Below are 14,862 nucleotides of genomic sequence, written 5' to 3' on the forward strand. Positions count from 1 at the left end.
AATACATTCAGCACCAACTGCACCACTACTATGATACACACAGCTGTATGCACAAGTTTGGGAGCCTTTGGTCAAATGACTTTTTTTTTAAGTTTTACTGTTTTGTTGATCTTTACAGAGTACATGTTAACACTTTAGTGGCTAACATAATTTCACACACTTGCATACACTCACACAACCTCCAAGCCCCAACAGTTAAACATTCATACACATTCATTCACAGATAGCAAGATATGATATTGGATTTTTTAAATTGTGCTCATCGACCGTTCCATCATCTTGCGATGGCTTGCAAAACTAATTGATTTTTCACTCTGCCCTTCCTGTTCCTGCCAAAATTAAAACAGAAAAACTGGATCAGTGACGCTGAGCACATCCTGCTACTTAACAGTCTGTTTTCACAACCTCTCCTTCCGACCAGCCATATTAATCCATCAAGAAAAACTGCTGGGTTGCCAGGCTGACACGGTAGACCACAGCAGTGTAGTGAACACACTGAACACATTCAGATCCAGACTATGTGGCAATGATGATATGAGTTAAACCAAAAAAAGGAAAAGCACTGACCAAGACTTATGAAACAAGACTAATACATGCAGCATTATAAGACAATGTGTAAAATGGAGCACAGTACCAGCTGCTATAATGATTTGCAGGCCATGATCATATTCTTGATTGCTTTGTTTTCTTCTTTGGTTTCAAATGAGATTAGTAGGTAAAATTTAAATCTTTCCTTACACTAAAAAAAGATCTGTTGATTGTTCAGTTTAACAATAAATAGTCTTAAACTCCAGAGTTAATGTAGAACTGCTGTTTCACCCTTTTACCCTGAAGACCAGCGTAGACTGCTGGTCACCATAGCAACATAGACAACAGTCTTGCCTAGCTAGTAGCTAATGAAACAGCAAAGAGAGAGATTAAAGACAAACATCGATAATTTAGAGAGAAGTGGACTTATTAGTGTTTATAAGAACTCCAGCTGGTTTCCTGATACATTTAATCTGAAACGAGAAACTGTCAAATACTAAAAAGTCACAAAGCTGAAGTCAGTTTCTCATTTGCCAGCTTCTTTTTTTTTCCCCATTCCACCTTAAATGGTGCAGCAGTTGCATTACTTGTATGGTGGAATGCAAAAATTTAAACAAGAAGCTGGCGATTGAGAAGCGACTTCAGTCTCGTAAAAGAAAAAAAAACACGCTGAGAGACATTTTACATGAAACTGTTCTACTTTTGTGGAAACGTTTCCTGCCAGAGATGCGAGAAAAGCAGTTTATAGCTGAGTTAAAGCTTAAAGCAGAGCAAAGTAAGTCTGCTTCTTTGTATAGGCTATCATATTTTGTGTCCTATACTAGCACATTAGCACATACTGAAACAAATTTACAGCCAAGATGGTAACATGGACATAAAATGTTGCTCCCAAGGTGGTTTGATTTTTGTTGAAAATAGCTCTTCTTAACATTTGGGTTGCCGACCTCTGGGTTAGGCTAATGATGCACCAAAGAAAATTCTCAGGTTTTGCTTTCCTTTGAAATCACATACTTAATATGAAAAAGCTACAAAGTAATAAAGAAAATACAAAAATGGATTATGTTTTCTTTATTTCCGCATTTTTATAGCTCTCTGTGGTGCAAAAAGGGTAGTACTTGTTTGGTGGAAAACAATATTAAAGCACACTTGATAAAATATACAGGGCTTCTTTGTTTTTATTTTGCAGAACTGTTACATAAAGGCTAGCGAACACGGTGTTACAGTGAATGACGTCAAAGCTGATCTACTATACTTCAGCTTTTACCTGTGACCGAATCACAGTCGTGATGTAATTCATGGTAATACACTCCCCCTCTCATGCTCTGCTGCAGCATGATCCAACAAGTGAAACACCACATACACACTAGTGAGCACACACAAATTAGGGGCAGTAAGCATACTTGCCCAGAGCGGTGGGCAGCCCTATCCACAGAGCCCGGGGAGCAACGGGGGGTTAGATGTCTTGCTCAAGGACACCTCAGTCATGTACTGTCAGCTCTGGGGAGCGACTCGGTGACCTTCCGATCACTAACCTCCAGCCCACAACTGTCACTTTGATTAGAAGGGACTTTCAAGTCAAGTCAACCATAAAAGTCATCATGTTAATCAACCATATGATATAAATGTGACAGAGATTAATACAACATCCCTTACCTGACTTCACAGGAATGGACACTCAGTTCTTTGTGCAGCAGACCACTGGTCAGGTTGTACACCAGCACTGACCCGTTGCTTGTGCCTAAAGGAAAAGAGATACCCACAACCTCAGATTCATTCTGCAATCACAGTCACTTAAATGTCAGCCGTTCCCCAAGTCCCGGCCTTTCAGGTCAGGAAGCGGCGCAGCAAATTTCACGCTCTGTTTTACTCTAGGCAGTCGTCAAATATCAGAACCCATCGGTCTGATGAAAACGTAAGAAACAGAAGTCTGACAATCATTTGTCTACAAAGATTTTCAATTACTGCGACAAAGAATTTCAATTACATTTGACCTCTGATGCATAATGAAGTTAGCAAGCCAGTATCTCTCCATGACTCAATATGAAAACATTCAGCAGACACTTACAGGCTCTTATTCTGCATTCATTTTTCTTTTCACCTCGAGGTCCACTTATGACGTTTGTGCACCAAGGAGAGTCAAAATTAGATTTAAATGACAGTCTTTAAACCTCTCTTTATCCTCTAGAACTGTACATACAAGCTGTTTATTACTGTGTATGCAAGCCTAATACAGGTGAAGGAATTCTGCTCTGATTGGCTGCCTGTATTGCACCTCATTCAAAAAGCAGACCAAGCTGGCTAACAGGCAAGTTACTTTCTGTGATGTGTTTCCTTTAAATTAACCAAATATATCCATGCAAAAAACTCCAGAACATAACGCTCTCGTTTTGGCTTTAGAAGAGAGTAAATGGACTGTATGAAAATATATTGGACGCTGTATTTATTCTGGCACAAGGGCAAATTTAAATGCTTGGTAATTGAGGCTATTAGCCAGAGGAGAGTCTGAGGGATGCGAGGACAGTGCTAGCCTCATGGGACTCAGCTCTGTACTGCTGCCTCATTACACACACACACACACACACACACACACACACCTGAAAAGATCAAGGTCTGACTGAGACCAACTACCATTCATTTAATTTTCAGTTTTTCAGTCAGTTAAGTTCAGTTTTTTTTTTTCAGATGTTTGAGAGATAGAAAAGAAAAAACTGGAGGTCAAGAACTGATTAAAAGCTACAGAGAAATTGTGGCTCCTAACAACAACCTGGAAGACCTGGTCGACGCCAAAACTGTCCCCATCAGATAAACAGCACTTCCACAGGTGTTTCTGCCCACTTCTTCTTTTCTTTCTTCTGAGAAGATGAGTCAGTACTGTGGGTCTGAAAGGATGTGTAGCTGATCAAGAAGAATCTCACTGAGAAAAGGAGACGGACACATCAAAGAAGCTGAACAATGGACTGACCGCCACAGAGTCCAGACCTCAACACCACTGAATGGATTTGATTACTTCAGAAAAATCATCAACCAACTTTTAAGACTGAACTTTGGAGGCGCATCTGCAGGAATCTGTTGAATGTAAAGTCTGTTCTGACTGGAAATAAATGAACTAAGGAAAGGTGGAGTTTTGCACAGTACTGTAGCTGCTCTTGAAAGCTGTTGAGGGGAGGCGGCGGGGCTGAGGGGATGCAGAAGAAAGAAAAAGACAATCTTGATTTATCTTCATTAAACACAAATGTATTATGCTTTAATCTCCCATAGAAACAAACAGAAAGCAGAAATGAATAAAGAGAGGGCCACAAGCATCACCTTCGTTCCAGAAGATCGTTTTGTGGAGGACTGTGCAAAACACACAGTGGAGATAAGGAGGTCAAATGTCTGTGCTGACAGCATGCGTATGTGCGTGCGTGCTGTCCATAATAGAGCCATCTGATATCAGATTACAGTGGCAGATCGGAAGGGTGTGATATAACTGTCACACAGCCATAAACACTTTCGAGGGATGGAGGGATGCCGCAGTCAATGAAAGTAGTAGACACAGAGCAGGAGAGTGAAGGAAGAGTGCCAGTGAAAGAAGGATGGAGGCAGAAAATGTTTTTAGTAGCCATACTAAAGTGCATTTGGAGCAGCATAAAATTAAGACTTGGAAAAATCCAGTTACATCAAATTCACACAAAAATACTCCAGTGAGCCAAACATTTAGTGCATTTTTACTTTTACGTTTTTTGCACTAAATAGTCCAACACCTGCAGGAAATCAGATTTTACCAGTAATCTGATTGTGTTTACATGCTCTTGAGGAATTAGATAATGGGGAAACTTCAGATCTTCACGAGTCAGATAGTAATCAGATTTCTGCTTTACAACCAGCCAGTAAACTCACAGAAGACAGCATGACGTAAGAATAATCCATCCATCCATCCATCCATTTTCTAAGCCGCTTCTCCGTCAGGGTACGTAAGAGTAATGTAAAACTCAAACTTCATGCCGCAGCTTTTGCTTTTTTTAAACATCAGAGTCACTTTAACTGAAAATATGAATATAGATCATCTAGAACAGGGGTCTTCGATTAAAATTCAATAGGTCCAGTTAGAGAATGTATTGCATTATTATTCAGTGCCATATACTGTTTACTGAAGCAGCCTAGTAGGTAGAGTATAACAGCTTCAACTCTTCTTGGAAGGCTTTCCACAAGGGTTAGGAGTGTGTTTATGGGAATTTTTGACCGTTCTTCCAGAAGCACATTTGTGAGGTCAGACACTGATGTTTGATGAGAAGGCCTGACTCACAGGCTCTGCTCTAATTCATCCCAAAGGTGTTCTATTGGGTTGAGGTCAGGACCCTGTGCAGTCAACTTCTTCCACACCAAGCCCACTCATCCATATCTTTATGGGCCTTGCTTTGAGCACTGGGCCATCCCCAAACTGTTCCCACAAAGTTGGGAGCATGAAATTGTCCAAAATCTCTTGGTGCTGAAGCATTAAGAGTTCCTGAAACTAAGGGGCTGAGCCCAACTCCTAAAAAATAACCCCATATCATAATGCCCCCTCCACCAAACTGTATATTTGACACAATGCAATCAGACAAATACCATTCTCCTGGCAACCACCAAACCCAGATTAGTCCATTGGACTGACAGTCCACTCATTCGAGTCTCAGTGCTCATCATAATGCACAGATCTGATAGGCTGAGTACCGTCAGATACTTCCAATGCATGAAATTGATCTGTGAGTCTCCCCGGCCACTAAAGGTACCACAAAGGCTATTTAAAATAGGACAACCCTGTCAAAATTAAATCATTCTCCACAGTTTATCGGTTACAGGTCAAGGTCCGCATAGCCACTGTCTGGGTCTGGACTCGGGCCGTGATCCACCTATTAATAATCTCTGATCTAGAAGATGAATATTTGAAATCCCTCATTTCATGGCCCATGCAGTCAGTTTCACCATCACTCCAAACACTGCTCGCTTATTTATGGTACCCCTTTCTGTTCTCGCGCATGTACAGACTGAGAAATCAGAAAGAATTCAGGGTAAGAGCTTACATGCCCCAAGACATCTGATTACTGAGCTAAAGTCCAGCCTCTTTATCAGATTTCTAGACCTTACTCTGATCTAAGAAATCAGTGTGCCGTTTACACGACCAGCTGAATAATCAGATAACTGCAGAAATCCAGTTATGATCGGAGTACTGAGTGCATGCAATCGCATTCATTATGACCACACACCAACACACTGTTGGTTGTCTATGTGCCACCAAAACAGCTTTGACCTGCCAAGGCATGGACTTTACATGACCTCTGAGGGTGTATTGTGGTATCTGGCACCAAGACATTAGCATCAGATCCTTTAAGTCCTGTTAGTTGTACGGTGGAGCCACTGCAGATCAGACTTGTGGCTCCAGCACGTCACACAGATGCTGAGATGTGAGGTGTTTGGAGTCCAGGACAACACCTTGAGCTCTTGCTCCTCAAACTTTTCCTGAACAATGTGTGCACTGTGCATTATCCTGCTGAAAGAGGCCAACACCATTGGGGAACATGAGCATGAAAAGGTGAACCTGGTCTGCGATGTTTAGATAGGTGACACGTGTCAAACTGACGACCACATGAATGCTCAGACACAGGGTTTCCCAGCAGAACATCAGCCAGAACACACCGCTCAATATCTTGACATGTACCATTATTATGAGATGAGCAACATTATTTACTCCATCTGCATTGTCATAATGTTTTGGCTCAGTGGTGTATTTCAATAGACTATTTTATTCTGAAAGTATTTTTATAATTTAGTAAGGATTTTCGAAATTGCACAGGTCTTAGCTATTATTTGTTAAATAAATAAAGAAACAAATAAGCAAGCCAAAATATTTTTGGGAAAAGAAAATATTTGCCCACAGAAGACAAATTTCCTATCTTTTCATAAGGTAAATAAATAAAATAAATTACAATTAAATCTAAATAAACAATCATAAAAGCTCTACTCTTTGAGCACTCCGCGCTCTTGCGCTGTCAGGAAACGGATGAGGATGCGTCGTGTTGAGCTTTGGGTTGTTAGTCGTCTTCAGAACTGAGTTTTGTGGGTTTTAATTCAAAGTCACAGTGACGCTTAATCTTTCTACTTTCGACAGGCCCCACGGACACTGAACAGATGAGACCCATTGGTACAAACAATATACCATGTTTTAAGGTTTGTGAACCTTAAAAACATTTTTGCAGGTGAAAAGTTTGTATTTGTACCTTTTCATAACTGAATGACTTAAAATATAGAAAATATGATTTCATATTCCCACCTATGGAGGTGTTCCAGACATGTCTGACGGGGAGGAGACCCAAGGGAAGACCCAGGACACGTTGAAGGGATTATATCTCTCGACTGTCTTGGGAACGCCTCAGTATCTCTCCAGAAGAGCTGGAGGAGGTGGTGGGGAAGAGGGAACCCTGGGCCTCTTTGCCTAGGCTGCTGCCCCCGTGACCCGGACTCGGATAAGCGGATGACGATGGATGGATGGATGGATGGATGGATGGATGGATGGATGGATGGATGGATGGATGGATGGATGGATGGATGGATGGATGGATGGATGTGATTTCAATGGATTGTGGTTCAGTTATACTTCCTGCCTAAAGGTACTGAGACGGACTTTTTCCTGTTTTGTAAGGTGACCTTGGGTTTTTGAAAGGCGCCATGAAATAAAATGTATTATTATTATTATTATTATTGTGGGTTCCACCCCAGTGACAAGAGGGGGACTGACTCAGTCAGTCTGAGAGTGTACAGAAGCCGGTTTCTATAATCGATTGATTGGTTCATCACAGCTTCAGTGAATCGAATAATCTGGAAACAAAGTGCAGCCAGTAGTGTGTCAATAACTAAATGTTTCATGTCACACACAATGTGTATTTCAACAAGACCCTACCTTCTAAATCACAGCAAAAAAGGGGGAACTAACACCAGATCCTCTGCAGTGCTTTAATAAACACTGTTTTACTGAGTGTGTGAAGGTGAAAGGTGCATAAATGATAAAAGAACAGCACATTAACAAACCTTAAACAGCAGTCCAGGTACTACTGTAAAGGTAGTTTGATTCTACAGGGAGATTCACTCGAAAGAGGCCCCAGATATTCTGTTGTAACCCCCATTAGAATGAAGCAATCTGCAATCTTAGCAATCTTACACAAATGAAAAACTAACTTAACCTGGTGTTTCATGTAAGACCCTACGAAATAAATGTTGACCAAATCAGATAGAAAAGCAGATCCTGCAAATAATTGTCGTTTGACTGAATCATATCCTTCACAAGAAAGCAGGTCCTACTAAACAAGCGTCACCTGAATGAATCAGGTGCCACATATGAAGAGAAAAAACATATGGTGCATATCTTGACGTGTGTGTAATCAATCGCATTACATACGATGCTGGAAGTGATCTCTATTTTCTACCAGACACATGAACAGGTTACAGGGTTTGCAGCCAGAAGTACCTCATATCACTCCATGGGCATCCCGGCTTGTTCAAAGCTCCATTGCACATTGCATGCTGTTTCGTTCAGATTACTTCACTCTAGAGAGAGTTATTACAGAATATTCGGGACCTCTTTCGAGTGAATCTCCCTGTAGAAAACCTTCACAGTGCAATTCAGAAGATTTCTCCTTATCTGTGATAAAGCACCATCTTTAGTGTTTTAACTTTATTTTCACTGCACTCCATACATGGATTACAGGGTGAGGTCATTTTAAAATGCAAAAAAAGTCAAATGATCAGTTACTGGCACCTGTATCAGCCATAACAAGGTTAATTAATGGTTATTGTTAGCCCACAGACTCTTCATTAGTGCACATCTAGTTTGAAGCGAGGTCTGAGTTTTTCAAACGTGTAAACAAACTCAACAGAGGAAATCTGAAAGTCTCAGTGTGGCAGACAGCCCTGGGATGAACATGAGTGTGTTTTCCTCTGTTTTAATGAGACGGAGAGTGGCAATTTCAACTTCTCCTGCATTGTTCAGCTCTCCATCTTCCATTCTCACTCCATTCAAAGTGTGCAGAAGTAGGCTGCCTCTGCTTGTAATGGCCCCCAGCACTCACAGACTTCAGCCAGGCTGGATTTCTCAGAGGCAAGTGAAGCCAACAAGGACTGCCACCATCTGCCGATCGATCCTATACAGCCCAGACTGATTGATCTCGCCAAGTCCAGAACAGCATGATTGGTCTCAGTTTCGAGTGTTACCCACTGCACCATGATGGGCCTACTCTGTCCACCGATGATGAAGCGACAGCCCTCCAAGGAAGGACAATGTGCTCTCAGCTTGAGGCTTTAACGCTTGTTCGTAAAAGGTCAAAAGTCAGAACTGAAAAGTACAATAGAAAAGACTAGAAGACTCTCCAACTCAAGAGCACATTTCTCTGTAACACTGCTGCACTGAGGAAAAGAAAAAGAAAAAAAAAAATCCAGGTGTTATAAAACCGATATAGTTTTAAAGTCTGATTGGCTCAAAGACGTTGTAAAATACTTTAAGTATACTACTTTTGGATCAATGTTTATAATAACCTGAAACTATTCTAACATCATTCCAGTACTAGGCATTGTGGGAAGCTATAAAAACATCAGAAATGTTAGATGCGTCTAACGATGATCAGAGCTGTGGATGATTCTACACGGTCACTAAATATGTACTAATATAACTTCATTCTAAAAGCTCTTGCTTGATACAGGTTTCTTATTAACTACGTAGCCATGCTGTTGTAATACTTACAAAAACGTGGCCTGGCACTCTCTTGTTTAAGTAAGCAAGACCTTCCTTTAAAAGGCGTCATCTGGATGGCAGCATATTTTGCTCCAAAACCTGTATGTATCGTTCAGCATTAACGGTGCCTTCCCACATGTGCAAATCAGCCATGCCATGTGCACTAATGCACACCTAGACCATCACAGATGCTGGCTTTTGAACTGCATGCTGACAACAAACCACATGGTCCCTCTCCTCTTTAGCACTGCATCCAAAAGGAATTTCAAATTTTAAATTGTCTGACAACAGGACAGTTTTCCACTTCACCGCGGTCATCTTAAATGAGCTTGGGCCCAGAGAAGGTGGCAGCATTTCTGGATCCTGCTTATATATGGTTTCTTCTTTCCATGGTAGAGTTTTACTTTGCATTTGTGGATGCAGTGCTGAACTGTTTTCACAGACAGTGGTTTTCAGAAGTGTTTCTGACCCCATGCAGTGATTTCCACTATAGAATCATGTCTGTTTTTAATTCTGTGCCACCTGAGGGCCCAAGGATCATGGCTAGGCAATATTGTTTTCCAGCTGTGTCCCTTGCATAGAGATTTCTCTGGATTCTCTGAATCTTTTAATGATATTATGTCTCATAGATGATGAAACCCCCAGGTTCTTTGCTATTTTACATAGCATTTTGCCTGTGCAGTCTCAGCCTCTCTTGGACGCTCTATTTACACCCAATCATGTTACTGACCTGTTGCTAATCAACCTAATTAGTTTACAGCAGTTTACAGGCTTACAGTTTACAACATTATTTCTGAATGAATACTTGAACAGAATTATATTCATATTTCATACTTAACCATAACTTTGAGTATGCTCATTACCAAAATTAAAAATATATCCAGTAGACAGAAACAGCGTAATTACAGTCAGGCTGAAGCTCAGCTGCTCATACATAGTATCTTGCTAAACACGCTGTAATTACAGCTCTCTAATTTACAGCATATTAGGGGTGCTAAGGCTGTAACGAATTTATACACATTTATATTTATCACCATCACGATTTAAGTTTTAGAAACCCATTTCCAAAAAACATGGGACACTGTGCAAAATGTAAATAAAAACAACATGCAATTATGTAAAACTCATTTAAACTCTACATGTCATTGAAAGTACTACAATGACAACATACCAAATGTTAAACTAAGAAATGTTATTGTTCTTTAAAAAATACATTGCTATTATGAATTTGATGCCAGCAACACATTCCATAAATGTTGGGACGGGGTCAACGAAAGGCTGGCAAAGTTGTATTATGCAAAACACCTGATGGTTGATTGGCAACAGGTCAGTAACATGACTGGTTATAAAAGAGCATCTGAGAGAAACAGAGTCTTTCAGAAGTAAAGATGAGGTAGGGTTCACCACCCTGTGAAATAGTGCCACAATTCAAGAATAATGTCTCTCAACATAAAATGGCAAAGAACTTTCATCGTCTACTGTACACTACATCATTAAAAGACTCAGAGAATCTGGAGAAATCTCTGTATATAAGCGACGAGGCCAAAAACCAGTATTTGCTGGCCGTGATCTTTGGGCCCTCAGACGGCACTGCATTGAAAACAGACATGATTCTATAGTGGAAATCACTGCATGGGCTCAGAAACACTTCTGAAAACTGCTGTCTGTGAAAACAGTTCATCACTGCATCCACAAATGCAAGTTAAAGCTCTAAAACACAAAGAAGAAACCAAATATAAACAGGATCCAGAAACACTGCCACCTTCTTTGGGCCTGAGCTCATTTAAAATGGACTGAGGAGAAGTGGAAAATGTCCTGTGGCTCAACGAATCAACATTTGAAATTCTTTTTGGAAATCATGGACACTGTGTCCTCTGGGCTAAAGACCACTCAGCTTGTTATCAGTGCACAGTTCAAAAGCCAGTGTTCATGATGGTTTAGGGGGCAATAGTGCACATGGCATGGGTGACATGCACATCTGTGAAGGCTACATTAATGCTGAACAATACATACATGTTTTGGCAACATATGCTGCCATCCAGACAACGTATTTTTCAGGGAAGGCCTTGATTATTTTAGCAACACAATGTCAAACCACATCCTGCATGTATTTCAACAGCATGGCTCCGTATTAAGAGAGTCCAGGTGCTAAACTGACCTGCCTGATGCCAGATCTGTCATCCACTAATTCCCAAACGCTTACAGTGTGTTGTTAAAAGAAGAGATGGTGAAACACAGTGGTAATCAGGCCCCCGTCCCAACTTTTTTTTTAATGTGTTGTTGGCATCAATTTCAAAATAGGCAAATATTTTTCAAAAAACAATACATTTTCTCAGTTTTAACATTTGATATGTTGTCTTTATAGCATTTTCCCTCAAAAAATATGGTTTACAGGATTTGCATATTAACACATTCTATTTTTATTTACATTCTGCATAGCATCCCAACCTTTTTGGAAATGGGGTTGAAATTGGTTGTTATTTATTTTATCGAGTTACTTTATTTGGCTAGTTTACTGTTTTTAATCATGGAAAGCAGCAGTGAGATTTGAGCTCAGACACAGCCAAGCTATAGAGAGTGGAGTAGAGGATAGGGCCCCTTCACATTTCGGCATTTTTCTGCTGGAAGTAGTCGTTGCAAGTGATGCCGTTTCCGCTACAGCAATTACAACAGCAACAATGATGAGCTGAGTGTGCACAGTTTACTCAAGTATTAGAGCTTTAGCAAAAACTCATTTCAGTTTAAGTGGTTTGTCAGTTGATGATGAGCAGATGACACATGAGTTTGTGAAGTTAATAAAGGATAAAAAATGTCTTACAGAGTAAAATAACCTCTATGTCAGCATCTCAGAGCTGCTGACTAGCGTTACACTGAATGTGCCTAAAAGTTGCTGCTACAGCCGCTTTCAGAGGAAAAGTTTTTATTTTCTCCCTTAAAATGGTCAGCAACTGAGAGAGCGAGTGCTCAGTGGAGAGTAGATGTTCGTTCACTGGAGCAAGTAGTTCTACCTTAAATGATGCCTGAGCTGACAGGTGTAATGGGAGGATTCGAACAGGAAGTCAACTTCAGCCTCGCGACTTTTTAGGGTTTGTTGGTTTCTCGTTGCAGAAGCCTACAGTGGCGTTGCAGACCCTGATGACCTGGCATGCCCCCTGCCGGGATGAGCGTGTTTAGTTTTTTGCTGCTTTAACTAGTTTGTTAGCAAGCTGTTTCAACATCTCCAGCTAATATGGCTAATGTAGTAAGTCATTCACTTCCATTGATTTATCACTCTGTAGACATTACTTGACGCTATTGTACTCTAGTAGCTGTGAAGGAATTTTTCATTCATATACTTAATTTAGTTTGGACTGCAGCATTACCATGTACATGGTTCTCTAACAGTTCTTGAATTTCAATCTTAGCAACTATGAAAGTTAAAGTGAGACACATTTCTGTGGTGAGATGAGGTGATATAAATAGCTGTATTTCTAAGGTTAGTAACTATTCAGCAGGCAGTAGCGGAAGTTGTTTTACCTAGTGTTTACACACTTCCATTTCTTGTAGCTTTTAGAGTTACCGGCCCATCCGTACGTGAGGAGAACCACCCTGGAAGCAGTCCACCAGTTCAGCTGGTGCAACAGGAATGCTGAAATTTGTGTTATCAGCCGTCAGGCTCCACGGCTGTGGCCAAAAGGTTTGTGAAATTCAGTCTCATCAGACTCTTCTGTCTGAGACAGCAGCAGCCCCGGTGGTTCCTTCTTCATCCGATGCCAGAATTCAGCAGGCTCATTGCTCTGAGCTCCCTGGTTTCAGCATTACCCTCACAAGAGCCCCGTACTGCTCAGAGAAGTTCCACTAAACATACAGATTTCAGATGATTTATTAACGTTGTTGTGTCTCCATGGTAAATCTGCCTCTCATCACCCATTCTGTCCTACATTTTTTTCTCAACATGATATGAACTCCCACATGGGACTCCTTCTAAGGCAGGTTTGCTCTTTTAGCTTCATTGGCCGTGTGAAAGGTGGCGCAGTTTGAGATGAAATGATGCAACATGGATACTTGACATGAATTTATACACCGATCAGGCATAAATTATGACCACCTTGTTTCTGCACTCATTGCCCATTTCATCAGCTCCACTTACTGCATAGGTGCACTTTGTAGTTTACAGTTACAGACTGTAGTCCACTGGTTTCTCTAATACTTTGTTAGCCCTGTTCTTCAGTGGTCAGGACCCCCATGGACCCTCACAGAGCAGGCACCATTTGGGTGGTGGCTCATTCTCAATGTCAGCGTCCTGTGGGCAGCGTCCTGTGGGCAGCGTCCTGTGGGCAGCGTCCTGTGGGCACTGATGAAGGACATCTGCAGCAGCAGATGAGCTTTACATCTACAGTGGTGCTTGCAAGTTTGTGAACCTTTTAGAATTAGTCCTAAAAGTAGATAAAGAGAACCCAGTTAAACAAATGGCACAAAAATATTATACTTGGTCATTTGTTTATTGAGGAAAATATGTCCGAAAGTATGTGAAGCTTTGCTTTCAGTATCTGGTGTGACCCCTCTGTGCAGCAATAACTGTAACTAAACGTTTCCGGTAACTGTTGATCAGTCCTGCTTTCCGGCCTGGAGGAATTTTAGCCCATTCCTCCGTAGACAACAGCTTCAACTCTGGGATGTTGGTGGGTTTCCTCACATTAAGTGCTTGCTTCAGGTCCTTCCACAACATTTTGATTGGATTAAAGACTTTGACTTTGCCATTCCAAAACATTAACTTTATTCTGCTTTAACTATTCTTTGGTAGAACGACTTGTGTGCTTAGAGTCGTTGTCTTGCTGTATGAGCCACCTTCTCTTGAGATTCAGTTCATGGACAGATGTCCTGACATTTTCCTTTAGAATTCCCTTATATAATTCAGAATTCATTGTTCCATCAATGATGGCAAGCTGTCCTGACCCAGATGCAGCAAAACAGGCCCAAACCATGATACTACCACCACCATGTTTCACAGATGAGATAAGGTCTTTATGCAGGAGTGCAGTGTTTTCCGTTTTCCAAACATAAGGCTTTACATTTAAACCAAAAAGTTCTATTTTGGCCTCAGCCGTCCACAAAACATTCTTCCAATAGCCTTCTGGCTTGTCCACGTGATCTTTAGCAAACTGCAGACGAGCAACAATGTTCTTCTTGGAGAGCAGTGGCTTTCTCCTTGCAACCCTGCCATGCACACCATTGTTGTTCAGTGTTCTCCTGATGGTGGACTCATGAACATTAAAATTAGCTAATGTGAGAGAGGCCTTCAGTTGCTTAGAAGTTACCCTGGGGTCCTTTGTGACCTCGCCGACTATTACACGCCTTGCTCTTAGAGTGATCTTTGTTGGTCGACCACTCCTGGGGAGAGAAACAATGGTCTTGAATTTCCTCCATTTGTACACAATCTGTCTGACTGTGGATTGGTGGAGTCCAAACTCTTTAGAGATGGTTTTGTAACCTTTTCCAGCCTGATGAGCATCAACACCTCTTTTTCTGAGGTCCTCAGAAATCTCCTATGTTCGGGCCATGATAAACTTCCATAGACATGTGTTGTGAAGAGCAGACTTTGATAGATCCCTGTT

The 14,862-nt window shown here is 41.1% G+C and overlaps 1 protein-coding gene across 1 annotated transcript in view; it reads right to left on the reverse strand.

The window, feature by feature from the left end:
- The window catches only part of wdr11 (WD repeat domain 11), a 151,787-nt gene that overhangs the window by 81,912 nt on the left and 55,013 nt on the right, over nt 1–14,862 (reverse strand). Inside the window, exon 11 of the mRNA XM_017694158.2 lies at nt 2,182–2,266. Within this exon, the coding sequence (XP_017549647.1) occupies nt 2,182–2,266 (85 nt within the window). The remainder of the gene's footprint in view (nt 1–2,181; nt 2,267–14,862) is intronic.

The sequence above is a fragment of the Pygocentrus nattereri genome, chromosome 5, assembly GCF_015220715.1.
Source record: "Pygocentrus nattereri isolate fPygNat1 chromosome 5, fPygNat1.pri, whole genome shotgun sequence".
Taxonomy (NCBI): Eukaryota; Metazoa; Chordata; class Actinopteri; order Characiformes; family Serrasalmidae; genus Pygocentrus; species Pygocentrus nattereri.